At 45.3% G+C, this 26,424-nt stretch overlaps 1 protein-coding gene and 1 long non-coding RNA gene across 3 annotated transcripts in view; one reads left to right on the top strand and one right to left on the bottom strand.

The window, feature by feature from the left end:
* Positions 1-26,424, bottom strand: part of msh3 (mutS homolog 3) — a 285,979-nt gene that overhangs the window by 18,105 nt on the left and 241,450 nt on the right. Inside the window, exons 22-23 of one of the 2 annotated variants that reach the window (XM_033018740.1) lie at positions 21,817-21,949; positions 6,000-6,174 (exon numbers count right to left, since the gene is read on the bottom strand). In XM_033018740.1, coding sequence (XP_032874631.1) covers positions 6,000-6,174; positions 21,817-21,949 — 308 coding nt within the window. Of the gene's footprint in view, positions 1-5,999; positions 6,175-21,816; positions 21,950-26,424 lie in introns of those variants that run through there. The other variant, XM_033018741.1, reaches the window with a different exon arrangement.
* On the top strand, positions 2,927-13,704 carry LOC116971508. The gene is made up of 3 exons (XR_004411511.1): positions 2,927-2,936; positions 5,220-5,223; positions 13,569-13,704. It is a non-coding gene; the product is annotated as an uncharacterized LOC116971508 (long non-coding RNA).

Here is a 26,424-nt window from a genome sequence, read left to right as displayed (position 1 = left end):
TCTCTCCATACCCCCTGATCCCTTTAGCCACAAGGGCCACATCTAACTCCCTCTTAAATATAGCCAATGAACTGGCCTCAACTACCTTCTGTGGCAGAGTTCCAGAGATACACCACTGTGTGAAAAATGTTTTTCTCATCTCGGTCTTAAAGGATTTCCTCTCTATCCTTAAGCTGTGACCCCTTGTCCTGGGCATAGAATACATAGACAATAGGTGCAGGAGTAATCCATTCGGCCCTTCGAGCCAGCACCGCCATTTAACGTGATCACGATCGTCCATAATCAATACCCCATTCCTACCTTCTCCCCATCTTCCTTGATTCCGCTAGCCCTAAAAGCTCTATCTAACTCTCTTTTGAATGCATCCAGTGAATCGGCCTCCACTGCCTTCTGAATAAATTCACAACTCTCTGCGTGAAAACGTTTTTCCTCAATAAACATAGAAACATAGAAAGTCCGTGTAGGAGTAGGCCATTCGGCCCTTCAATATGATCATGGCTGACCATCCAACTCCGTATCCTGTACCTGCCTTCTCTCCATACCCCCTGATCCCTTTAGCCACAAGGGCCACATCTAACTCCCTCTTAAATATAGCCAATGAACTGACCTCAACTATCTTCTGTGGCAGAGAATTCCAGAGATTCACCACTCTCTGTGTGAAAAATGTTTTTCTCATCTCGGTCCTAAAAGATTTCCCCTTTATCCTTAAACTGTGACCCCTTGTCCTGGACTTCCCCAACATCGGGAACAATCTTCCTGCATCTAGCCTGTCCAACCCCTTAAGAATGTTGTAAGTTTCTATAAGATCCTCCCTCAATCTTCTAAATTCTAGCGAGTACAAGCCGAGTCTATCCAGTCTTTCTTCATATGAAAGTCCTGACATCCCAGGAATCAGTCAGGTGAACCTTCTCTGTACTCCCTCTATGGCAAGAATGTATTTCCTCAGATTAGGATACAAAAACTGTACGTAATACTCCAGGTGTGGTTTCAGCTGCAGTAGAACCTCCTTGTTCCTATACTCAAATCCTTTTGCTATGAATGTTAACATACCATTCGCTTTCTTCACTGCCTGCTGCACCTGCATGCCTACTTTCAATGACTGGTAATACCATGACACCCAGGTCTCGTTGCATCTCCCCTTTTCCTAATCGGCCACCATTCAGATAATAGTCTACTTTCCTGTTTTTGCCACCAAAGTGGATAACCTCACATTTATCCACACTATACTGCATCTGCCATGCATTTGCCCACTCACCCAGCCTATCCAAGTCACCTTGCAGCCTCCTAGCATCCTCCTCACAGCTAACACTGCCCCCCAGCTTTGTGTCATCCGCAAACTTGGAGATGTTGCATTCAATTCCCTCGTCCAAATCATTAATATATATATTGTAAATAGCTGGGGTCCCAGCACTGAGCCTTGCGGTACCCCACTAGTCACTGCCTGCCATTCTGAAAAGGACCCGTTTACTCCTACTCTTTGCTTCCTGTCTGCCAGCCAGTTCTCTATCCACACCAATACTGAACACCCAATACCGTGTGCTTTAAGTTTGTATACTAATCTCTTATGTGGGACCTTGTCGAAAGCCTTCTGAAAGTCCAGATATAACACATCCACTGGTTCTCCCTTAACCACTTTACTAGCTAAATCCTCGAAAAATTCTATAAGATTTGTCAGACATGATTTACCTTTCATAAATCCATGCTGGCTTTGTCCAATGATTTCACCACTTTCCAAATGTGCTGCTATCCCATCTTTAATAACTGACTCTAGCAGTTTCCCCACTACCGATGTTAGACTAACTGGTCTGTAATTCCCCGTTTTCTCTCTCCCTCCCTTTTTAAAAAGTGGGGTTACATTAGCTACCCTCCAATCCTCAGGAACTACTCCAGAATCTAAAGAGTTTTGAAAAATTATCACTAATGCATCCACTATTTCTGGGGCTACTTCCTTAAGTACTCTGGGATGCAGCCTATCTGGCCCTGGGGATTTATCGGCCTTTAATCCATTCAATTTACCTAACACCACTTCCTGGCTAACCTGGATTTCACTCAGTTCCTCCATCTCATTTGACCCCCGGTCCCCTGCTATTTCTGGCAGATTATTTATGTCTTCCTTAGTGAAGACAGAACCAAAGTAGTTATTCAATTGGTCTGCCATGTCCTTGTTCTCCATGATCAATTCACCTGTTTCTGACTGCAAGGGACCTACATTTGTTTTAACTAATCTTTTGTTCTTCACATATCTATAAAAACTTTTGCAGTCAATTTTTTTGTTCCCTGCCAGTTTTCTTTCATAATCTATTTCTCCTTTCCTAATTAAGCCCTTTGTCCTCCTCTGCTGGACTCTGAATTTCTCCCAGTCCTCTGGTAGGCTGCTTTTTCTGGCTAATTTGTATGCTTCATCTTTTGTTTTGATACTATCCCTGATTTCCCTTGTTATCCACGGATGCACTACCTTCCCCGATTTATTCTTTTGCCAAACTGGGATGAACAATTGTTGTAGTTCATCCATGCAGTCTTTAAATGCCTTCCATTGCATATCCACCGTCAACCCTTTAAGAATCAATTGCCAGTCTATCTTGGCCAATTCACGTCTCATACCCTCAAAGTTACCTTTCTTTAAGTTCAGAACCCTTGTTTCTGAATTAATTATGTCACTCTCCATCCTAATGAAGAACTCAACCATATTATGTTCACTCTTAGATTAGATTAGATTAGATTATACCTTTAATAATCCTTTTCAGGAAATTACAGTGCCACGACAGCTTCAAGACAAACATAACACCACACATTTCCTCAAATGGCTTCCATACTTAACAAGTTAAAAATACGTTAAAATACAAGTTAAAATACAATTAATTAAAAAAAAGTGCAATTATTTATGCGCATTATAAAGTCTTATAGCAGCTGGTAAACACGACTTCCTATATCTCTCCGTTTTGCACATTGGTGCAATCAGCCTCTGACTGAAGATGCTGCTCTTGATCACCTTCAGGGCATGGAGTGGGTGAGTGGGGTTTGTCATTATAGAACCTAGTTTATTTAGAGTTCTGGCCTCTGCCACCTGCTGGACCGTTCGTTGCTCAGCCCCGACCACTGAGCCGGCCTTCCTGATTAGTTTGTCCAGTCTGTTTTTATCCGCTATACGGGCGCCATCTCCCCAACAGGCCACAGCAAAAAACAGAGCACTGGCCACCACTGAATGGTAGACACTGCACAGTAGGGGTTGGCAGATATTAAATGACCTCAGCCTCCTTAAAAAATACAGTCGGCTTTGTCCCTTCCTGTACACCGCCTCCAAGGTGTCTTGCCCAAGGGGTCACGCACAACAAGACTGCTAACTAACCCTTCCTCATTACTCAATACCCAGTCTAGAATAGACTGCTCTCTCGTTGGTTCCTCTACATGTTGGTTTGGAAAACTATCCCGCATACATTCCAAGAAATCTTCTTCCTCAGCAACCCTGCCAATTTGATTCACCCAATCTAAATGTAGATTGAAGTCACCCATTATAACTGTTTTACTTTTGTTGCACGCATTTCTAATTTCCTGTTTGATGCCATCCCCAACTCCACTACTACTGTTAGGTGGCCTGTACACAACTCCCACTACACCCCTCTGTCTCTCTGCTCACACATTTAAGAAACCCTTTCCCTTTAACTCCATCCTCGACAATCCCATTTGACATCTCAGTTCTAAATGGCCTACCCCTTATTCTTAAACTGTGGCCCCTGATTCTGCACTCCCTCAACATCGGGAACATGTTTCCTGCATCTAGCTTGTCCAATCCCTTAAGAATTTATATGTTTCTATAAGATATCCTCTCATCCTTCTAAATTACTGTGAATTCAAGCCCAGCTGCTCCATTCTCTCAGCATATGACAGTCCCGCCATCCCGGGAATTAACCTTGTGAACTTACGCTGCACTCCTTCAATAGTTATAATGGCCTTCCTCAAATTAGGAGACCAAAACTTCAGGTGTGGTCTCACCAGGGCCCTGTACAACTGCAGAAGGACCTCTTTGCTCCTATACTCAACTCCTCTTGTTATGACGGCCAACATGCCATGAGCTTTCTTCACTGCCTGCTGTACCTGCATGCTTACTTTAAGTGACTGATGTACTAGGTCTTCCAGGTCTCATTGTACTTCTCCTTTTCCTATCCCGACACCATTCAGATAATAATCTGGCTTCTTGTTCTTGCCACCAAAGTGGATAACCTCGCATTTATACACATTATACAGCATCTGCCTACTCACCCAGCCTATCCAAGTCACCCTGCATCCTCATAGCATCCTCTTCACAGTTCACACTGCCACCCAACTTTGTGCCATCTGCAAATTTGCTAATGTTACATAGAAACATAGAAAGTTGTGTATGACTCCAGGCCATTGGTGCTATGGTTGACTCTGAACTGATCTGCAACTCACTCAGTTTGGCAGCCTCAGAGATGAGCATTCAATGTCGACCTTACCAATATCATGCAAATGAAGAGGAGGAAGACCTACACAAAAAAATATTTTTTTTATTAATGCCACGAGGCTCAAACCAGATGGAATTGAAACCCTAATGTGATGAACTCCTCTGAAATAGTTTGGTATGGATTTTTTCAATTATTGCTGATAACTAATCATTATAAATTTAGGAACCTTGTCAAAAAAAAGAGATTCTTCTAACACCAGACTCTGCACCAGAATACAATTTATTTTTACATATAAAAAAGACTCACGTGTTTGCTGAGTCCATAATAGAACATGGATAATGGATATACATTTGTAATAATACAATATAACTTTATTTGTCCCAGGAGGGAAATTGATCTGTTAACAGTCATCACAATTACAATAATACTTTATTAGACAAGTATGTTTTGCAACATACGAGGAATTTCATTTGCCAAGTCAGTCATACACATTAAAAGCAACAGAACACACAAAACACATTTTAACATAAACATCCATCACAATGACTCCTCCACATTCCTCACTGTGATGGAAGGTGAAAAAAAGTTCAATCTCTTCCCTCCTTTGTTCTCCTGCGGTCAGAGGCCTCAAGCCCTCCGGTGTCGGGGCGATCTTGACTCCTGTAGCTGGTGGCGGGCCCTCCGCGTCCAGGCGATCAGCTCCTATATCGGGGGGCGTCAGCTCCCCCGCGCCGGACGATCGAACCACGCGTCATGTTGGTCAAACCTTCCGCGACGTTGGAGCTCCCAACATCCAAGTAAAGTCCGCAGGCCACGGTTGGAGCGATCCCACGCAAGAGATCAACTCCAATGTAAGTCCACGCCCCGTGGTGGGGCCCAAGGTCAATCCAAGGAGGCCTCCAGCTCCATCGATGGTCGGCCGCAGAATGCGATCCAAAAATTAATCGCATATCCGGCAAGGTAAGAAACTGAAAAAAAAAGTTTCCCTCCACCCCCTCCCCCCACATAAAACAAACCGGAGAAAATTGACACAAACTTTTAACACACACTAAAACTAAAAAGACAAAAAATCAATCAGACTGCCATCTGGTCAAAAATACTATACATGAATACAATCAAACCGTCCACACTGCACAGATAAAGGACAAAGGGTGCAAGATAAAGTCCAAATAAAGACCGTTCAAAGGACTCCAATGTGGTAGATAGGAGGTCAGGACCATACTCTAGCTGGTGAGAAGACTGTTCAGTTGCCGAATAAAAGGTGGGAAGAAACGTTCCCTGAATCTGGAGGTGTGCGTTTTCACACTTCTGTACCTCTTGCCTGAGGAAGAGGGAGTGACTGGTGTAACACTGGTCCTTGATTGTGCTGCTGGCCTTGTCGATAACAAGTAAAGTGTAGATGGAGTCAATGAAAGGGTTGGTTGGTGAGGGCTATGTCCACAACTCTCTGCAATGTCACGTGGTCTTGTATGGAGCTGTTTCCCAAACCATGCTGTAATGCATCCCCATAAAATGTTTAAATCATTTATAAAGTCACTTGGTGGAGTTTTATAAGCTACTTTGTCAAGATAATCATACCTCTTAGTATTCATCAAGCCTTCCAGCTCCTTGGATTTCTGAGTGGCTTTCTTTAGCACTTCCCCGGGAATACTTGCTAATTTGGCGACATTGAGACCATAACTCCGAGCAGCAGCCCCCTCAGTCAGCTGATAGAGGAAAGTGATCGATTCAGGCTGAAGTTCCTCCGCTGATCCTACAGGATTAAAAGGCCACTTGTCAATTAATCCTCTCCAGAGCCAACAATTAAAGCAGATGTTTGGCATTAAAGGGTAAATAGTTCTTTCAGTGTCAGAAAAAATAAGCATAATCCATGTACAAGTCTAGCATAAACAAGGAAGCAAACCATTTCCTCTTTAATAGAAGATTTTTTGATGGTAGCTACACACAGTTTTGCTTACAAAACATGAACTGAGTCAGATTCCAAAACGTTAGCGGCCCCTGTTCTCTGGTAGTCTGAAGAAGGGTTTCGACCCAAGACGTCATCTATTATTTTTCTCCACTGAGTTACGCCAGCATTTTGTGTCCACCTCAGGTTTCTTAGGTGGATTTGGTTATTCACATTTATTGTTATGCTATGTCAGTATTTTATTTAACAAAAAAATAGGAGCTCTAATGAAATTGGAAAAGGTTAAATCTAAACTAACTAGAAAGAAGCATATACATTAACCAGCCCTTTAGCAGTGTGGTGCCTTAAATGTTTTTGTCAACACCATTTTGGTCATAGGCATATTAAAAGAGATCACACTTATCAGGAAAAATCAAGGTCATATTCTCTTTGTTTCCATGTATAAAAACAAGCAAATTACAAAGAACTAGTCCACCCCACTGTTCATCATCATCCTCGAATCATGGAGCGATGGAAAGCCCTTGGGCCCAACTTGCCCACACCGGCCAACAAGTCCCAGATATACCAGTCCCACCTGCCCATGTTTGGCCCACAGCACTCCAAATCTGCCCTATTCATGTAATACATTAACCATTTGATTGGTGTATTTTGTTTCCAACAGGATGTAATGTAGTGAAGCATGGTACAGCCCCTGTCCCTAATATCATAGTGAGGCTATGACTGATCAATAACATTAAGCATGCACATCCACGCTAAAGCAAACACTGGCAAATTTAAGGCCTCACACACCCCCATGAAATGCTTCTCCAGTTGTTCTACAATGCTGAGAACTATATTCTGCACTCTGTATCTCCCCCTTTGCTCTCTCTGCTGTACTTGAGTTTGAATCAATTGTACTTTAGTATGGTGCACCTGATCTCTTTGGGTAGCATGCAGAACACTGCAGTACCTCAGTACAATTGACAATAATAAACCAAATCTCTATTTCCCATGTTATTACAAGGATGTCTTCATCCTTTGCTGTCCTGAAGACAGCTTCATTCACTACCTTAGATATGTCCTTTGCCTTGACAAAAGGAATTCTTTATGTCCTTTATGATGTCTGATGCTTTCGGAAGTTATTATAAAATTGAGGTTAATGTATCAGTTCCAAATTCTTTCATTCCATGGAATGCATCAGAGGCATAATCTTCCCACTCACCGACAGCTCAGTGTGGGAGCAAACCTGGTTTACAGGGATCACAGCTTGACATACCGACCAAGTACCCAATTCTTCCACCGGGATTACCTACTGGGATTGCGGGCATTAGTCATAGTTATTTCTAGATGGGTATCTGATACCATGTATTTGCTTATGTTAAAGCACCAGGAATAAATATGTTTAAGAAGGAACTGCAGATGCTGGAAAATTGAATGGAGAAACTGAGCGGGTGAGACGGCATCTATGGAGCGAAGGAAATAGGCAATGTTTCAGGTCGAAACCCTTCTTCAGACTGATGTGAGGGTGGGAGGGGCGGGAAGAAGAAAGCAAGAGGCGGAGACAGTGGGCTGAGGGAGAGCTGAGAAGGAGGGAGTAAGCAAGGACTACCTGAAATTGTAGAAGTCAATGTTCATAGCACTGGGGTGTAAACTGCCCAAGTGAAATATGAGGTGCTGCTCCTCCAATTTACGGTGGCCCTCACTCTGGCCATGGAGGAGGCCCAGGACAGAAAGGTCGGATTAGGAATGGGAGGGGGAGTTGAAATGCTGAGCCACCGGGAGATCAGGTTGGTTATTGCGAACCGTGCGGAGGTGTTCAGCAAAGCAATCGCCAAGCCTCCGCTTGGTCTCACCGATGTAGAGCAGCTGACATCTAAAGCAATGGATGCAATAGATGAGGTTGGAGGAGTTGCAGGTGAACCTCTGCCGCACCTGGAAAGACTGCTTGGGTCCTTGGAGTCAAGGGGGAAGGTGAAGCGACAAGTGTAGCATTTCTTGCGGTTGCAATGGAAAGTGCCCGTCTATGGCAAAGAATTCCACAGGTTCACCACCCTGTACAGAGTTTGTACGTTCTCCCCATGACCTGTGTGGGTTTTCTCCGAGATCTTCAGATTCCTCCCACACTCCAAAGACGTACAGGTTTGTAGATTAATTGACTTGGTATAAATGTAAATTGTTCCTAGTGTGTGTAGGATAGTGTTATTGTGTGGGGATTGCTGGTCGGTGCGGACTCGGTGGGACGAAGAGCCTGTTTCTCCAAACTAAACTAAAGAACTAAACTACCTATATATAACTCTAAATCTTAATGTGCTCAGGGACCCAGTAGCATTATTTAGAGCCAAGACATATGCTGGAGTATTGCCATGTGTGCAAGTAACACTCAGTTGGGTGCATTACTTTAATCAAAATTAACAGTAATAATTTTCTCTAATAAGATACATGGTTGATGTTTTCTTTTTGTTGCATTTTCTGGCATTTAGGAGTTTGTTCTAATTCAGTTTTCCAAGTTCAAATAATTTATGTAGAAAATGTTTCAGATTTTTTCATTGCAAAATTAAATGGAGCCATGGAAACCTCTCTAATTCAAACCATATTATCTGTTGAATGAGGTAGTGCTAACCTAGTTCTTCAGCGTACTTAAACCAGTGCAACGTACAAAACTGTTAAGCAGACATTGAGAATTAACAGATGTAGTCATTTCTGGCCTACTTTACATTAATAGTCTCTGGGCTCAAGGGTCTGTATCTCTGATGTCCTAGAATTCAACCACTCCCTTTCCAGTTCACTGTCCTGGCCAGCTGCTGCCTTCTATAATATTACATGTTACTGTACTGGGCTGTTTCTGCTGCTGGAAATGGAGAAACTGAACTGGAATCACCACATGCAACCGTTGCTATAATTATAGTCATAGAGTGATATAGTGTGGAAACAGGCCTATCGGCCCAACTTGCCCACACCGACCAAACATGCCCCAGCTACACTCGTCCCACCTGCCCGCCTTTGGTCCATATCCCTCCAAACCTGTCCTATCTATGTACTTGGCTAACTGCATCTTAAATGTTTGGAGGTACACAAAAATGGTGGAGAAACTCAGCGGGTGCAGCAGCATCTATGGAGCGAAGGAAATAGGCAAAGTTTCGGGCCGAAACCCTTCTTCAGATAAACCCTTCTTCCATAGATGCTGCTGCACCCGCTGAGTTTCTCCAGCATTTTTGTGTACCTTCGATTTTACAGCATCTGCAGTTCCTTCATAAATGTTTGGATAGTCCCTGCCTCAACTACCTCCTCTGGACGCTTGACTACCTCCTCTGGCAGCTTGCTACAATAAAATATTTTGAAAAAGGTTGAAACAATGAAGGGAACTGCAGCTAACTGCAGGGGTGGCACGGTGGTGCAGTGGTAGAGTTGCTGCCTTACAGCGCCAGAGACCCGGTGTCGATCTTGACTGCTGTCTGTACATTCTCCCCCTGACTTGTGTCAGTTTTCTCCAGGATTCCCAGTTTCCTCCCGCACTCCAAAGAGGTACAGGTTAATTGGCTTGGTAAAATTGTAAATTGTCCCTAATGTGCTTTGGACAGTGTAATGGGGCTTTTTCACGGGGCGACTTGACGCAAGATGTAACCAGAGTGAAGTGGTCGTGGTCTAGCACGATATCACACGATATAACGGGGGGGGGGGGGTAGATAAAGAGTTCCCACGGTACTCGGCATTTCTGTTATTTGTGCGAGTGACTTGTCCGTCTCCCGAGCTTTCGCGTTAAATCTTGAATGAACATTGTGAAGTGTTGTTAAATCATCACGTGGCACAAATGATGTCACTTTTTTTTCACACACTATAAATATCCTCCCTTGGTTGAATTGGCTCATTTGGAGACATGTTTTACTGTGTATGTGGGAGACACAGATGGACTGAGCACAGTACCTCGGTCTTACTGTGTGTGGGAGAGGGGGAGAAAGAGACGTACACTCACAGAGGCAGAGTCTCTCAGCCTGTGTAAGAGGGAGGGAGGGAGGGAGAGAGAGAGAGAGAGGCACACACAAGGTGGATGTGAAATCTCACCTGCCTGTTTCAGTGACAGACACCCGCCGCCAGTAAATGAAGACACCCCCATCTGTCTCCCCCTCCTCTCCCTCGACTCCCCCACCTTTCCCTCCCAACTCCAGTCCCGTCCCGACCCCCTGGGAAACTGAATAAAGCAACAATCAACCTGTGCGCTGATATGACAATAAAGGCTACTTTACTTTACTTTACTTTACTGAGTTAAAGAGTTCCCACGGTAGACTGTAAAACTGGGACCCTGGTTCTGGACTCCCCCAACATCGGGAACATTCTTCCTGCATCTAGCCTGTCCAATCCCGTAGATACTGATTAGACCGGTATCTATTTATTTACTTTATTAATGATTTCAATTAAATATTGGGAACATCAGGCCGCAAACGTTATTTCTTGAGTGTTAGTGCTGGACTTTGACTCGACCTTCCTAGTTAGCCGGCGCCTGAGACTGAGCCAAGCAATGTCCAGACCTGACTTCAACACAAAGTGATGGAGGAACTCAAAGGGTCAGGCTCGTCCAACGCGCTGTGTTTTGCTCGTGATTCCTGCGTCTGCAGTTCCTCGTGTCTACAGACCAGAGTTGCCACTTGACTCCGAGATGACCATCACAGAGCATACGGAAGATAGACACGAAATGCTGGAGTAAAACAGCGGGACGGGCAGCATCTCTGGAGAGAAGGAATGTGTGATGTTTCGGTTCGAGACCCTTCTTCAGAGTCTCGTCCCGAAACGTCACCCATTCCGAGGGTCTCGAATGAGGTAGGTAGTAGTTCAGGAATGCTCTGTGGTTGGTGTTAGGATGGTTCAGTCACATAAGTGCTCAAATGTAGGCACCGTTTTCGCAGTGGAAGCTCCGAGACTGTGCAGCGGGCGATTGTCGTGTTGGCTGGGACTCCTGATTGACCTCAGTCTGAAGAAGGCTCTCGACCCGAAATGCCACCCGTTCCTTCTCTCCAGAGTTGCTGCCTGTCCGGCTGAGTTGCTCCAAGCAACTGGTGTCTATCTTCAAAGGACTGACCACCGGGCTGGATGTCGGGGCTGGCGTGTTGCGTTTCACAGACCGAACTGTCCAATTAATGGTAACAGATGGGCACTGAGGGAAGTCCCCTCCCCCCTCTGTTTATCTGCCCTTTCTTTAACTTTTGTGCCTCTATGCAAGTATCTCGCGAGCCATCCCAGACTGCCCATTTCTGCTCCCCCTCGTCTTTAATAACTACATTTCCCTAACAATTACTATCTTTGTTAGTTATAGGAGCAAAATTAGGCCATTCGGTCCATTAAGTCCACTCCGCCATTCAATCGCGGCTGATCTATCTCTCCCTCTCAACCACATTCTCTTGCCTTCTCCCCATAACCTCCTGACAGCCGCACTAATCAGGAATGTATCTATCTCTGCCCCTATTCTTCACCCTTTTGACAGTAGTTTTGTTTTATTGGAGACGCGGGAGACAGCGGATGCTGGAATACTGAGCAAAACACGAAATGCTGGAGGAACTCGGTGCATTTGTGTTTAAGAAGGAACTGCAGATGCTGGAAAATTGAAGGTACACAATAATGCTGGAGAAACTCAGCGGGTGCAGCAGCATCTATGGAGCGAAGGAAGTAGGCAACGTTTCAGGCCGAAACGTTGCCTATTTCCTTCGTTCCATAGATGCTGCTGCACCCGCTGAGTTTCTCCAGCATTTGTGTGTGTGGGTGGAAGTAGGGGGGAGGGGGGAGAGAGATAAGGCAGCCTGAAGAAAGGGTCGCATGTCCATTTCCCTCCGTAGATGCTGCCTGGCCCGCTGAGTTCCTACAGTCTTAGAAACTGCTTTAGACAAAAAGAGACACAAACTGCTGGAGTAAAATAGCTCAGCAAGTGAGGTACCTTAACACTCAAAAATGAAAAAGAATGAAAATGTGATTATTTCACCTCCCTTCAACTATTTTGTGTTTCAGCATGAGAGGGATTATAACATTAGAGACATTCATCTTGTAGTGATGTGTTAATGAAGAATTGCAGACATCAATCTGATAGTAAAAAATATATTTATTTAACAATGAGGTAAAACAAGCACTGACAATCAAACTGCTCAGTTACTCACCGTTCGCAGGAGTTCCCACGGTACCCGCAAGAGTTATTACGGATGTCGCACGGATATCGCACTGGCCACTATGTTCATACAATGTTGCAATACTCAACCACAAGTGTACAAGTCACTCTTGGAGAAATTCAAACTTTCTTGAATTTTCTCCCGAGTGACCAAGTTACACGATTACCTGCCGTTAGCACCACGGTGGTCCACGGTGGTCCACGAATGCAGTACTGTTATCGCACGAGGTTCCCACGATGTTAAACTCTGGTTAACTCTTGCGTCAAGTCGCCCCGTGAAAAGGCCGCTTAAGTGTGTGGGGATCGCTGGTCGGTGTGGCCAAAGGGCCTGCAACATGCGGTATCTCTAAACGGACACAGCTACCAGCCTTGGAGGGCATCTACCACACACGGTGCCTCAGGAAGGCCGTCAGTATCCATAACGACTCCTCACACCCTTGTAATGGACTGTTTGAATTACTTCCCTCCGGCAGACGTTACAAGGCGTTCTACACCCGCACCTCCAGACTCAGGAACAGCTTCATTCCCAGAGCTATAGCGGCTCTGAACCGGCCCTGCTGAGTGCCCCCCACCCCCCTGGACTGTCTCCCTCGGATGGTCACGTCACACAGACACATCTGCACTTTAGTCTGTTTTGACTGTTTTACTGTTTTAATGGTCTTTTTTACAAACATGTCTCGGGATATCTAAATCTAAATTTTATTAGTTTTTTAAGTTACGACATCGGATGGAAGCTGCATACCAAATCTCGTTGCACTTATGTGCAATGACAATAAACAAAAAATATATTATTATTATTATTATATTATTATAACTAAACTAAACAAACATTTAATCCAGAAGCTAGTACCCATTCAGCAACCAACAAGAAGCATTTCCTAAGTATGCTGGACTTTCTACACTTCTTTTTACTGTCCTCGGGCATTCTCCACTGCAGAAAGATATTGCATTAGAATAGAGAAAAAAAACTGCACAAGAACAGATCCACAATGTCTGCACCAAACATGATGTCAGGATAAACTAATCTCGACTGACTGCACATCAATCCATCTCCCACCATTCTCTGATCTTGCTCTCCATGCAGCTTCATAACATATCATATGCTGGACAATGGCAGAATATGCAAGCCCTGTCTGGAGCCGCTCTAAACATGCACGCAAGGTGGGCTCTGCATTGAACACTGCCTGCAGGAAAACCACAGGATACCTGAAGCCGACAAAGGTTGAACATCTGTACGAGCTGGCAGGCATCGATGAACCATCTCGAAGATGTGATCGGGCGGCTGCAGTAGAATGCTTCAATGCGGACACAGACCCCCGCCATCCCATGCACAATCACCAACATGCCAAGAAACGCCTGAAGTGTCGCAACAGCTTCATGGAACTACAGCCAACTATACCAGGCACCAAAACCAAACACAATTGGCACCAGGACACCACCTGCTTTATACTACCTGGAAAGCCCTAAACCACCTCCGCACTGGAGTGGGACGTTGCGGACTCAACCTGAAGAAGTGGGGCCTCTCGAACCCTGACAAGTGCAACTGTGGAGAGGTACAGACAAAGCCCACCTACTGACTTGCGGCGGAGAGCCATGCACTGCGGACGATCTCCACAGAGGCACAGATGTGGCACTGGCCGTGGCAAAGCGATGGCAGAACGTCATCTGACTCACGAGCGAACGATACGCTGGACAACAGAACACGATGCACTACAACCACCTCACCTGATACACTGGGGAATTGTTAAGCCATGGACAATTACAATTTGGAATGTCTCCAATGAAGAGTGCTATCCACTCCAGCAATATAGAAAACAGGTGCAGGAGTAGGCCATTCGGTCCTTCGAGCCAGCATTCATTCAATATGATCATGGCTGATCATCCAGAATCAGTAACCTGCTCCGGCTTTTTCCCCATATCCCATGATTCCGTTAGCCCCAAGAGTGAAATCGAACTCTCGCTTGAAACCATCCAGTGAATTGGCCTCCACTGCCTTCTGTGGCAGACAATTCCTCAGATTCACAAATATTATTTGGAAATAAAAAGTCATCCACCTGAAATAATTAGTTTCTCCATTGATGCTGCCTGACTTATGATTTTCAGCATCTATAATATTCTGCTTTCACCCTTGATTCTGAAAATTATCAATTACAAAAGATCTCACATGTACACTGATCGGTCCGAGTCAGCATGGATTTACGAAGGGGAAATCATGCTTGACTAATATTCTGGAATTTTTTGAAGATGCAACTAGGAAAATGGACAAGGGAGAGCCAGTGGACGTAGCGTACCTGGACTTTCAGAAAGCATTTGATAAGGTCTCACATAGGAGATTAGTGGGCAAAATTAGGGCACATGGTATTGGGGGTAGAGTGCTGACATGGATAGAATGTGGTTGGCAGACAGGAAACAAAGAGTAGGGATTAACGGGTCCCTTTCAGAATGGCAGGCAGTGACTAGTGGGGTACCGCAAGGTTCGGTGCTGGGACCGCAGCTATTTACAATATACATCAATGATTTGGGTGATGGGATTCAAAGTAACATTAGCAAATTTGCAGATGACACAAAACTGGATGGCAGTGTGAACTGTGAGGAGGATGCTATGAGAATGCTGTGTGACTTGGACAGGTTGGGGGTGTGGGCAGATGCATGGTAGATGAAGTTTAATGCAGATAAATGTGAGGTTAGTAAAAACAGGAAGGCAGATTACTATCTAAATGGCGTCAAGTTGGGAAAAGGGGAAGTGCAACGGGATCTGGGTGTCCTTGTACATCAGTCTATGAAAGTAAGCATGCAGGTACAGCAGGCAGTGAAGAAAGCGAATGGCATGTTGGCCTTTATAACACGAGGAATCGAATATAGGAGCAAAGAGGTCCTTCTGCAGTTGTACTGAGCCCTAGTGAGACCACACCTGGAGTATTGTGTGCAGTTTTGGTCCCCTAATTTGAGGAAGGACATTCTTGCTATTGAGGGAGTGCAGCGTAGGTTTACAAGGTTAATTCCCGGGATGGCGGGACTGTCGTATGCTGAGAGAATGGAGCAGCTGGGCTTGTACACGCTGGAGTTTAGAAGGATGAGAGGATATCTAATTGAAACATATAAGATTGTTAAGGGCTTGGACACGCTAGAGGCAGGAAACATGTTCTCGATGTTGAGGGAGTCCAGAACCAGGGGCCACAGTTTCAGGTAGTCCCTGCTTTCTCCTTCTTTCCTCTCCCCTTCCCAGCTCTCCCACAGCCCACTGTCTCTGCCTCTTCCTTTCTTCTCCCCCCCCCCCCCCCCCAACCCATCCCCACATCAGTCTGAAGAAGGGTCTCGACCCAAAACGTCGCCTATTAACTTCGCTCCATAGATGCTGCCTCACCCGCTGAGTTTCTCCAGCATTTTTGTCCACATTTGATTTTCCAGCATCTGCAGTTCCTTCTTAAACATTACTAATAAGTCTGTGTCTTTCCAGATGCAATAAGGTCTCATCCCTAAGAGTCTTCAATAATTTCCCTGTTATTGATGTAAAGCGTATAATTTCTAATATAATTTCGTATAAAGCCTATGATTTCCTGGTTTGTTTCGACCGCCCTTTTCAAACAGGGGGACAACATTAGCTATTCTCCAATTCGCCGGGACCTTGCCTGTAGCTAACGAGGACACGTGATCCCAGTCAAATCTCTGTCAATCTCAGGCTATTAATCATGAATGGCCAGTCTGGAATCATGTCACCAAGCAGTTATTGCTAAACCCAAAGGATGAATTAACAGTAATTAGTTCAACACCAAACTACTTGAAACTCATTAAGGCAACTACACTGATGTGCTAATTTCTGCAAATGAATAAGAAATCTATAGTTGTCATTTCCTCTTAACCCATTTACTACTGTAAATGCAAATTTAATTTTCCAGCATATTCGGATATCTGCACCTTTTTGCTTAAGTCAGAAGCAATCAACGAGTTATGACAGTCAAGTAAGCACCACTTTTCAAATATTGGAATGACTTTGCAGATATTATCCAACCTGCTCAGCATTTTCCATCATTTGTTAATTTCACTTTTGAATTCCAGCATCAGTAATATTTTAGTTTAGTTTAGAGATACTGCGCCGAAACAGGCCCTTCACCAAGTCCGTGCCGACCAGCGATCCCCATACATTAGCACTATCCTACACACTAGGGCCAATCTACAATTTTTACCAAAGTGCAAACCTGTGTGTCTTTGGAGTGTGGGAGGAAACCGGAGCACCCGGAGAAAACCCCACGTGGTCACAGGGAGAACCTACAACCTCGTACAGGCAGCGCCTGTAGTCAGGATTGAACCCGGATCTCTGGCGCTGTAAGGGAGCAACACTGCCATCTGCACCACCGTGCTTTAGAGGTTTTTGCAATTATTGGCATACTCAACTTGAATTCAAAAATGAAATCTTGCACGTTGCATAACAATTACCCAATCTAAAATTTACATTACAGGTCCCATGAATGTTTGTCTCTAATATTCACCATCCACAAAATACACTGCAATCACTTGCCCAGGATTCTGCTATCTGTAGGCTCTCATCTAAACAGCACACCATTCCCAATTACAAGTCCATTATTCTTCCTTCTTCATCACTGCTGTCTACATACTGTAAGTCCCTGCTCATCACACAATCACATACCATCATGTTTGTGTGACATACCAATGCAAAACCAACCTCCCTTTCATTAACTCCATTTATATCTCACACTGCCTCGGCAAGGCCACCAGCATAATCAAGGATGAGTCACACTCTGGCCACTCTCTCTGTTCCCCTCTCCCATCAGGCAAAAGGTATAGAAGTGTGAAAACACACACCTCCAGATTCAGGGACAGTTTCTTCCTAGCTGTTATCAGGCAACTGAATCATCCTACCATAACCAGAGAGCAGTGCTGAACTACTATCTACCTCTTTGGTGACCAGCTCTGACGATCCTTGATCGGACTTTGCTGGTTTTACCTTGCACTAAATGTTATTCACCAATCACGTATCTGTACACTGTAAATGGTTCGATTGTAATCATGTATTGTCTTTCTGCTGACTGGTTAGCGCGCAACAAAAAGCTTTTCACTGCACCTTGGTGAAAGTGACAATAAACAAAACTATCCTATAGCACCATGCAAGTCACTTCACAAGAAATGCTACAGGAGTTCAAGTGGATGGCTCACGGCCAATATTTTTTTATGGGATTTTGAAAAAGGCACAACCCACAACTAAATAAATAATAAAGGCCTGCAGTGGCAATAGCCACCTCCTCTGATCATTCGCAGTTCATTCTAGTGCTTGAAATTGTACACAGGAAGTTGTGGCTGCAATAGGTGGTCACCGATGCTCCTGAAATAAACTGTTAAACACAGTGTTCACACAGATTGACCTTTTATACTCTTCACCAGATGACCCAATTCTTATTGACAGACATTTTAATTGGAGAATGAGGAGCGCATTACTATATTGTACAAATTGTGAAAACAGCAAAAGTTGGTGGGAAATTATGGGCATATGTTAGTGCAGTTTTAACAACCAGTACTGGGATACAAGGCCTGGATCGAGTGGATGCAGAGGATGAAAGGCCAGGATAGAGTGGATGTGGTGAGGATGCTTCCACTAATGGGAGAGTCTAGGACCAGAGGGCATAGCCTCAGAATAAAAGGCTCTGCCTTTAGAAAGGAGATGAGGAGGAATTTCTTTAGAGGGTGGTGAATCTGTGTGATCAATTGCCAGATGGCTGTAGAGGCCGAGTCATTGGATATTTTTAAGGTGGAGATTGACAGATTCTTGATTAGTACGAGTGTCAAGGGTTTATGAGGAGAAGGCAGGAGAATGGGGTTGAGAGGGAAAGATAGATCAGTCATGATTGAATGGGGGAGGTGACTCAGTGGACAGAATGGCCTATTTCTGCACCTATGACATATAAACTTATAAACAATTTCTCAATTACTCACTGCTGAAACTAATCTCAGTACATCAATGTTATGATGTTTCTAGTTACCCAAATATATGATGGAATATATGATACATGAAAAACAAAATCACATCCAATGGTAGTGCATTCAATTGTTTCCTCTTATCAATCAGATTTTCTTTAGTGCAATCTCAATTCCATTGCTTTCTGCTAAAAGTTGAACAGATGCCACAACCCACTGAAGATCGACACAAAATGCTGGAGAAACTCAGCGGGTCTGGCAACATCTCTGGAGAAAAGGAAAAGATGACGTTTCAGGTCGTGGCCCTTCTTCAGACCACAACCCAGTGACAGGAAGAGGCCACAGTGTAGCAAGAAGGATTAAAACCAACTCAACTTGTGATACTTGTGGTGGCCGACTAGGAAAAGGGGAGATGCAGCGAGACCTGGGTGTCATGGTACACCAGTCATTGAAAGTGGGCATGCAGGTGCAGCAGGCAGTGAAGAAAGCGAATGGTATGTTAGCTTTCATAGCAAAAGGATTTGAGTATAGGAGCAGGGAGGTTCTACTGCAGTTGTACAGGGTCTTGGTGAGACCACACCTGGAGTATTGCGTACAGTTTTGGTCTCCAAATCTGAGGAAGGACATTATTGCCATAGAGGGAGTGCAGAGAAGGTTCACCAGACTGATTCCTGGGATGTCAGGACTGTCTTATGAAGAAAGACTGGATAGACTTGGTTTATACTCTCTAGAATTTAGGAGATTGAGAGGGGATCTTATAGAAACTTACAAAATTCTTAAGGGGTTGGACAGGCTAGATGCAGGAAGATTGCTCCCGATGTTGGGGAAGTCCAGGACAAGGGGTCACAGCTTAAGGATAAGGGGGAAATCCTTTAAAACCGAGATGAGAAGAACTTTTTTCACACAGAGAGTGGTGAATCTCTGGAACTCCCTGCCACAGAGGGTAGTCGAGGCCAGTTCATTGGCTATATTTAAGAGGGAGTTAGATGTGGCCCTTGTGGCTAAGGGGATCAGAGGGTATGGAGAGAAGGCAGGTACGGGATACTGAGTTGGATGATCAGCCATGATCATATTGAATGGCGGTGCAGGCTCGAAGGGCCGAATGGCCTACTCCTGCACCTAATTTCTATGTTTCTATGTTTCTATGATACTAAAAGGGCACCCACATGCAAAAAGGCGTCTGTGGTGGCAGGTGAATTGGCCACCGCACATTGCCCCGAGTGTATGGATGAGCAGTGGAATTTGGGGGACTTCAACAGAATAAAGAATGTGGTTAGTGCAAGTGGGCAGTTGATGGTTGGCAGGGACATGGTGGGCTGAAGGGCCTGTTTCCATGGTGGGCTGAATGACCAAACGCTGACAGAATAGAGGAGCTTGAGATCCAAATGCATCAAACCAATAGGATGTGAACGTCAAAGCAACAGTCCAATGGACCCAGCCATTGGGAAGAGCAGGCAATAGGTAAACCCCCAAGTCAAGTCACATTTATTTATATAGCACATTTAAAAAACAACTCTCGTTGGCCAAAGTGCTTTACATTTGTTATAAGAATAGTATAAACAAACAAACTACATACATATAGCCCTCGCTCAGTGGACGTCAGGAAAGACTTCGGAGTATAGATAGGTTTTTAGTCTTGATTTAATGGAGTCGATGGAGGGGGCAGTTCTGATGGGAAGGGGGATGCTGTTCCACAGTCTAGGAGCTGCAACCGCAAAGGCACGGTCGCCCCTAAGCTTATGCCTTCGGGATGGAGGAGCCATCTTGGGAAGCGGCTGCTAACCAGCAGCCGACCGTTTACTTCGCTTTTCTTTAAAGTTTTTAGTAAGTCCTGTGTTTTGTCCGTTGGAGAAATTGACTTTTTAATGTGGGGGGTGGGGGGTAGGGGGCAATTTTATTTCTAGGTCCCTACCTGGTCGGTGAGGCAGCTTTTTCTCCAGGCTGCCCGTCAACCCGTCCTCGTGGCCTACCAGCGGGCTTGGAGCGCCGTTTCCTGGCGGGGACCGCCCAGCACCTCGGCTTCGGTGGTGGCGCAGCGCTGGGGCGCTGTCGCGGAGCGGAGCGGGCGATGCCTTGCCTGGGTCGCCGCGCTGGATCGACGCGCCGGAGCTCCGGTGAGCTGTGTCCGCCGTGTTCGACACCTCCGGGCTGCGGGTCTGCGGAGCGGTGCGGGCGGCGCCGATTTCAACATCGGGAGCCTGGGAGCTCCAGGCCGGCGCGGCCTTGTCGGCTTCGGAAGCCGCGGTCTCCAGCTAGAAAGCGGCCGTTCCAGGTGGCCCAGCCGCTGAGAGGACTCTCCCGACGCCGGGGCAAGACCACCCGGTGAGAACAGCCAGGAACATCGGGCCTCCGTAGAGGCAATTGCGGTGGCCTCAATAGGCCTGACTTTGGGTGAACTTGGGGTTGGGGACTGGACATTGTGCCTTCCCCCACAGTGGTGTCCATTGTGGGGGGATGATTTTTTGTCTGTAAGTAATCCTGTTAGTCTTTGTCCAAGATGGCTGTCGGAAGGGAGAGTGGACGCTGGCGCGCTTTAGCTGCCGCTGCTCTCTCTTCACATTGTGTTTTTGATTTTTTGTTTTTGGACTGAATTGTGTTTTTAATTTGTGTTTCTGTGATGGCTTTATTATTTATTTTATTCTGATTATATGTTTTTTATTCCTGTTAATCTCTGTAAGGTGTCCTTGAGATTCCTGAAAGGCGCCCAAAAATAAAATTAATTATTATTATTATTATGCCTAGACCGCGGGATATTCAGCAGCCCCAAGTCGGCCGATCTGAGGGACCTGGTGTCAAATAATCTTCTCCATCGTTTCCCAATAAAATAAAATGGCACACAGCAAAAGATTGCTCACACCAGCTTCTGGAAACTCAAGTGATATTAATAGGGTGAAAGGGTGGGAGGTGATGGGAGGGGAAAGATCCTGGTTGGCTAAAAAAAAAATCAGGTGCAGATCTTTTTCAGCAACCCCCCCCCCCCCCACCCCCCCCCCCCCCCCCCCCCCACCCCACCCCAACCCCCCACCACAACCCCCCCCCCCCCCCCCCCAACCATAAGATCAAAAGTTCCTGTTTCAAAAATCTGCAATTCCGTGAGGAGATCTTCATTTCCAATTAAGGACTTTGGATATTTCATTATATTTAAGAAGCCATATAAAAGGTGTCAACTATTACTATTAATGGCTCCAGTCTCTTAATCTGCGGTAAATTAGATATAAAAGGAGCAAGAGTGGGATTGCAAAAGGCTTTTGTATGCCCTTTCCATAACTAAAGTATCAAGAAGGGTCCCGATTCAAAAGGTCAACAATCAATTTTCTCCAGAGATGCTGCATGACCCGATGAGTTACTCCAGCATTTTGTGACTATCTTCGGTGCAAACCAGCATCTGCAGTTCTTTCCTACACAATGAAAATTTTACTTGCCATTCATTGTTTTGTCATTCATACAATTTTGTTCATCTTCCTCGTTTAACAGGAAAGCCATGTGGTAATTGCCGATGTTCTGCGGGTAGAGTTTCTCCAGCTCACACACGGGCGGGTAGTGGGTAACAAAGAGTGTCAGGGACTTCACCTGAAAGAAGAATTATAATGCTTCATTAGATTAGATTCAATTTTATTGTCATTGCACTTTTCAGTGCAACGAAATGGTTCATGACACAACATTTGAATAATCAACATCACTGAACTCCAGCATGTTCGTTATTTCGACTTTGTTTGTTTTTTTGGCGCGTTTAAATGTTAGTTTAGGTGTCTCTTGGTGTGTCTTGAGTGGGGGGTGGTGGGGGGGGGGGGGAAAGGGGGAAACTGCTTTCAGTCGCCTCCTCGACGGAGAGGTGACTTTTTCCATGTCGCCTCCCTCACGGCCTAACAGCATGGATTGGAGCGGCCTTTCCCGGCGTCGGGCCCAAAGCTTCAGCAGCAGGCGCAGCGTGACCTTTTTCATCGCTGTGCGGGCGAACCCTTGCCGGGGGTCGCCAGAGGGGAGTGCTCCGATCGCTGGCCTGGTGACTTTGGCATCATGGGGCTGTGGTCTGCGGAGCTTCTAGCCGCAGGCAGGGCGTGGACTTACCGTCCGGAGCCTGGGATCCCTTGCCGGGGATCGCCGGAGAAGATCTCTGCGGCCTATAACATCCTGAAGCCGCGGTCTCCGGTAGGAAAGTGCAGTTTCAGGAACTCCAAGCCGTGTGTTTGACCGTCCCAACGTCGGAGTTTTGATCATCCCGACAAGAGGGCCTGTAGATCGGGCCGTCCGTAGCTTCGACTGCGGAGGGTTCATGCTCCCAACCAGGGATGAACAAAGGAGGAGGACTGACGGAACTTTGTTGGCTTCCACCACAGTGAAGAATGCTGTGGTGGATGTTTGTGTTAAATGTTATTGTGTACTGTGTGTTCTCTTTTTAAGTGTATCGCTGCTGGTAAATTCATTTCACTGCACCTTCAGGTGCATGTGTCAAATAAAATTAACTTTGACTTTGACATAATGGACCAAAATATATATTGTCACTCAAAAAAAGGGCATGGTGATTTGTGTATGAAATAAAATTAAAGAACAGTCCTATCTAACAACAAAGTAAAAAAAACTCTTGACCCGATGAATGAAGAAAAAATTGTAACAAAATTAGTGAGCCTCCTATTTGGCTACATGATTGTCCTCAATTCCACCCAACAGTGCCGATTTGTTCCAACTCTTGGTGAATGGCTCGATTGTAATCATGTATTGTCTTTCCGCTGACTGGATAGCACCTCGGTACATGTGACAATAAACTAAATTCAAACTGAACTCTCCTCATTGACACGATCAAAATGATCACCTGTCAAGGAAAAACCAGGAAAGTGTGGATTATTAGAAACAAGGAACTGCAGATGCTGGGTAATGTATAGGATTTGAGTATAGGAGCAGGGAGGTTCTACTGCAGTTATACAGGGTCTTGGTGAGACCACACCTGGAGTATTGAGTACAGTTTTGGTCTCCTAATCTGAGGAAAGACATTCTTGCCATAGAGGGAGTACAGAGAAGGTTCACCAGACTGATTCCTGGGATGGCAGGACTTTTATATGAAGAAAGACTGGATAGACTCGGCTTGTACTCGCTAGAATTTAGAAGATTGAGGGGGGATCTTATAGAAACTTACAAAATTCTTAAGGGGTTGGACAGGCTAGATGCAGGAAGATTGTTCCAGATGTTGGGGAAGTCCAGAACAAGGGGTCACAGTTTAAGGATAAGGGGGAAATCTTTTAGGACCGAGATGAGAAAAACATTTTTCACACAGAGAGTGGTGAATCTCTGGAATTCTCTGCCACAGAAGGTAGTTGAGACCAGTTCATTGGCTATATTTAAGAGGGAGTTAGATGTGGCCCTTGTGGCTAAAGGAATCACGGGGTATGAAGAGAAGGCAGGTACAGGATACTGAGTTGGATGATCAGCCATGATCATATTGAATGGCGGTGCAGGCTCGAAGGGCCGAATGGCCTACTCCTGCACCTATTTTCTATGTATCTATGTTTCTATGTTTATGTAATACACAGAAGGACACAAAGTGCTGGAGTAACGCAACAGGCCAGGTTCATCTCTGGAGAACATAGATAGGTGACATTTCGGGTCGAGACCCTTCTTCAAACATTCACCTGGATCAGACGATGGGTAACCTATTCAGAGTCCTTGCCTCCTGACTTCCAAAAAGTTTTTACACAGCAGATTAGGCGGATGACGAAATACGCTCCAGATATCGAGAAAAGTCCAAATCCAAGACTCAAAAAACAGCTCTTGGCCAGCATCTTGTCCATCAGCATAACAATTCAACCTTTCTACCACACTGGCTGCAATGTAACATCTACAAAATGTACTGCAATTGTCAGCCTGGACTGCAGACCAGAGACATCAACTCTGTTTCAATCTCCACAGAAGCTGCCTGACCTGCAGAAAATTTCCAAGATTTTGTGCTTTTATTTTGGATTTCCACAATCTGATTTGTTTCTTTATTTCCCTCTATTGCAAAACTACTTAGGTCTGAAATTAAAACCTGACCCAAACACTTGAAATATTTTCTACACATTACTATCACCAAAAGTGTAATAAAATAATAATCCTGCTACAAATTACCTCCACGCCCTGGTAGCGCTGGGAGTGCACTGCTTGAATGATGTAACTTGGTCACCTCTGCCAAGTCATTTAAAAACCCTAAATAAGACTGCTGCATGTTTAGTAGGTGCAAAAAGCTGGAGTAACTCAGCGGAACAGGCAGCATCTCTGGAGAGCAGGAATTGGAGATGTTTTGGGCTGAGACCCGAAACTTCACCCATTCTTTCTCTCCAGAGAAGCTGCCTGTCCCGCTGAGTTACTCCAGCTTTTTGTGTCTATCTTCGGATTAAAGCTCCAGCATCTGCAGTTCCTTCTGTAGGTGCATTCACTCGGGCACATGCTGTCCCACCAGCATGCGACCAAACGTGGTGGCTTGAGGCGTACGGCCTCGCGGGGCCGGTCCCACTTCCAACGCCGGAGGCGTATGGAGTTGTGCGGGGCTGGTCCCGACATCATACTCACCAATCAGCTGGGCAGCAGGCGGGCCGACTGAATTTGGACGTCGCACGGCGTCGGGCGGTTACTTCATCACGCAACGGCACGCCGGGCGGTGACGTCATCGCGCAATGCCACGCGCTAGGCGTACGCCGTCAAGACGCTGCGTACGGAGTCAAGACGCTGCGTACGGCGTCAAGATGCTGCATACGGCGTCGAGACGCTGCGTACGGCGTCGAGACGCTGCGTACGGCCTCAATGCGGCCGCGGGCCGACAGGCCGTTGTCGCGCGGAATTTTTGGACAGTGTCAGTTTTTCGGAGCCCCGCGCGATGTCGGGACCAGCCCCGCACAACTCCATACGCCTCCGGCGATCGAAGTGGGACTGGCCCCGCGAGGCCGTACGGCTCAAGCGACCACGTTAGGTTGTGCTCACCGCATGCAGTCGCATGCTGGTGGGACAGGCCCTTAACTCTACAGATGCAGATTTGAGAAGTTTATATTCCTGAAGAGAAAAAAGGAAGTAAGTCATATTGCACTGCCTTCCATCTAAGAATCCTGGACTGTGGTTTGCAGTTTGTAACATGTTATGGTGCTGTAATTTTAACAAGCCTGACCTCACAAAGGATTCATGCTCTGCATCATTAACTTTGCCACTCTTTGCAAAGATGCTGTTGACCTGTTGAGTGTTTCCTGCATTTTCTGCTTTTATTTCAGATTTCTACCATTTGTAGTTCTTCTTGCTATTGTTTATTATGAATTTTCAATCGCTGCATAATTTTTTTGAGGCAGTTAGTTTCTCTTTGTGCTTTACAAATCTTTATGATCGTACAATAAGGTGTATTTGGCTCCAACCCACATTTGGCACTTCCCACAGCAGACGCTGTACCATTAGACATCTATCAGACCTTGGCATTTCATCTATGCTGCAGGAAGTAAAAGAACAATAAAAGTGACCTGTAATTTTCACGTTAAAATTCTACATAGATAATTGCTGCCTGAATAAGGATACTAATTATATATGAATAATGACAAGATGTGCATTTCAAAGGAAAAGAACACATACTATTTGTACTTCTATTACACCATTCACATAACCGGATATAACAATGTAAATTAACAAACCTTGTCACATACATACCTACTTCAAATAATGGTGTTATCTATTGACCATGGGATATTCAGTGTTGAAAGGAACTGCAGATGCTGGTTTACACCGAAGACAGACGCAAAAAGCTGGAGTAACTCAGCGGAACAGGCAGCATCTCTGGAGAGAAGGAATGGGTGACATTTCGGGTCGAGACGCTTAGTTTAGTTTAGAGATACAGTGCGGAAACAAGCTCTTTGGCACACCGAGTCCGCACCGACCGATCCCCGCACATTAATGCTATCCTACACACACACACACACACACTAGGGATAATTTACATTCATACCAAGCCAATTAACCTACAAACCTGCACATCTTCTTTGGAGTGTGGGAGGAAACCGGAGCACCCGGAGAAAACCCACGTGGTCACGGGGTGAAAGTAC

The sequence above is a fragment of the Amblyraja radiata genome, chromosome 3, assembly GCF_010909765.2.
Source record: "Amblyraja radiata isolate CabotCenter1 chromosome 3, sAmbRad1.1.pri, whole genome shotgun sequence".
In the NCBI taxonomy this organism is placed as follows: domain Eukaryota; kingdom Metazoa; phylum Chordata; class Chondrichthyes; order Rajiformes; family Rajidae; genus Amblyraja; species Amblyraja radiata.
This window is presented reverse-complemented; position numbering and strand designations above follow the sequence as displayed.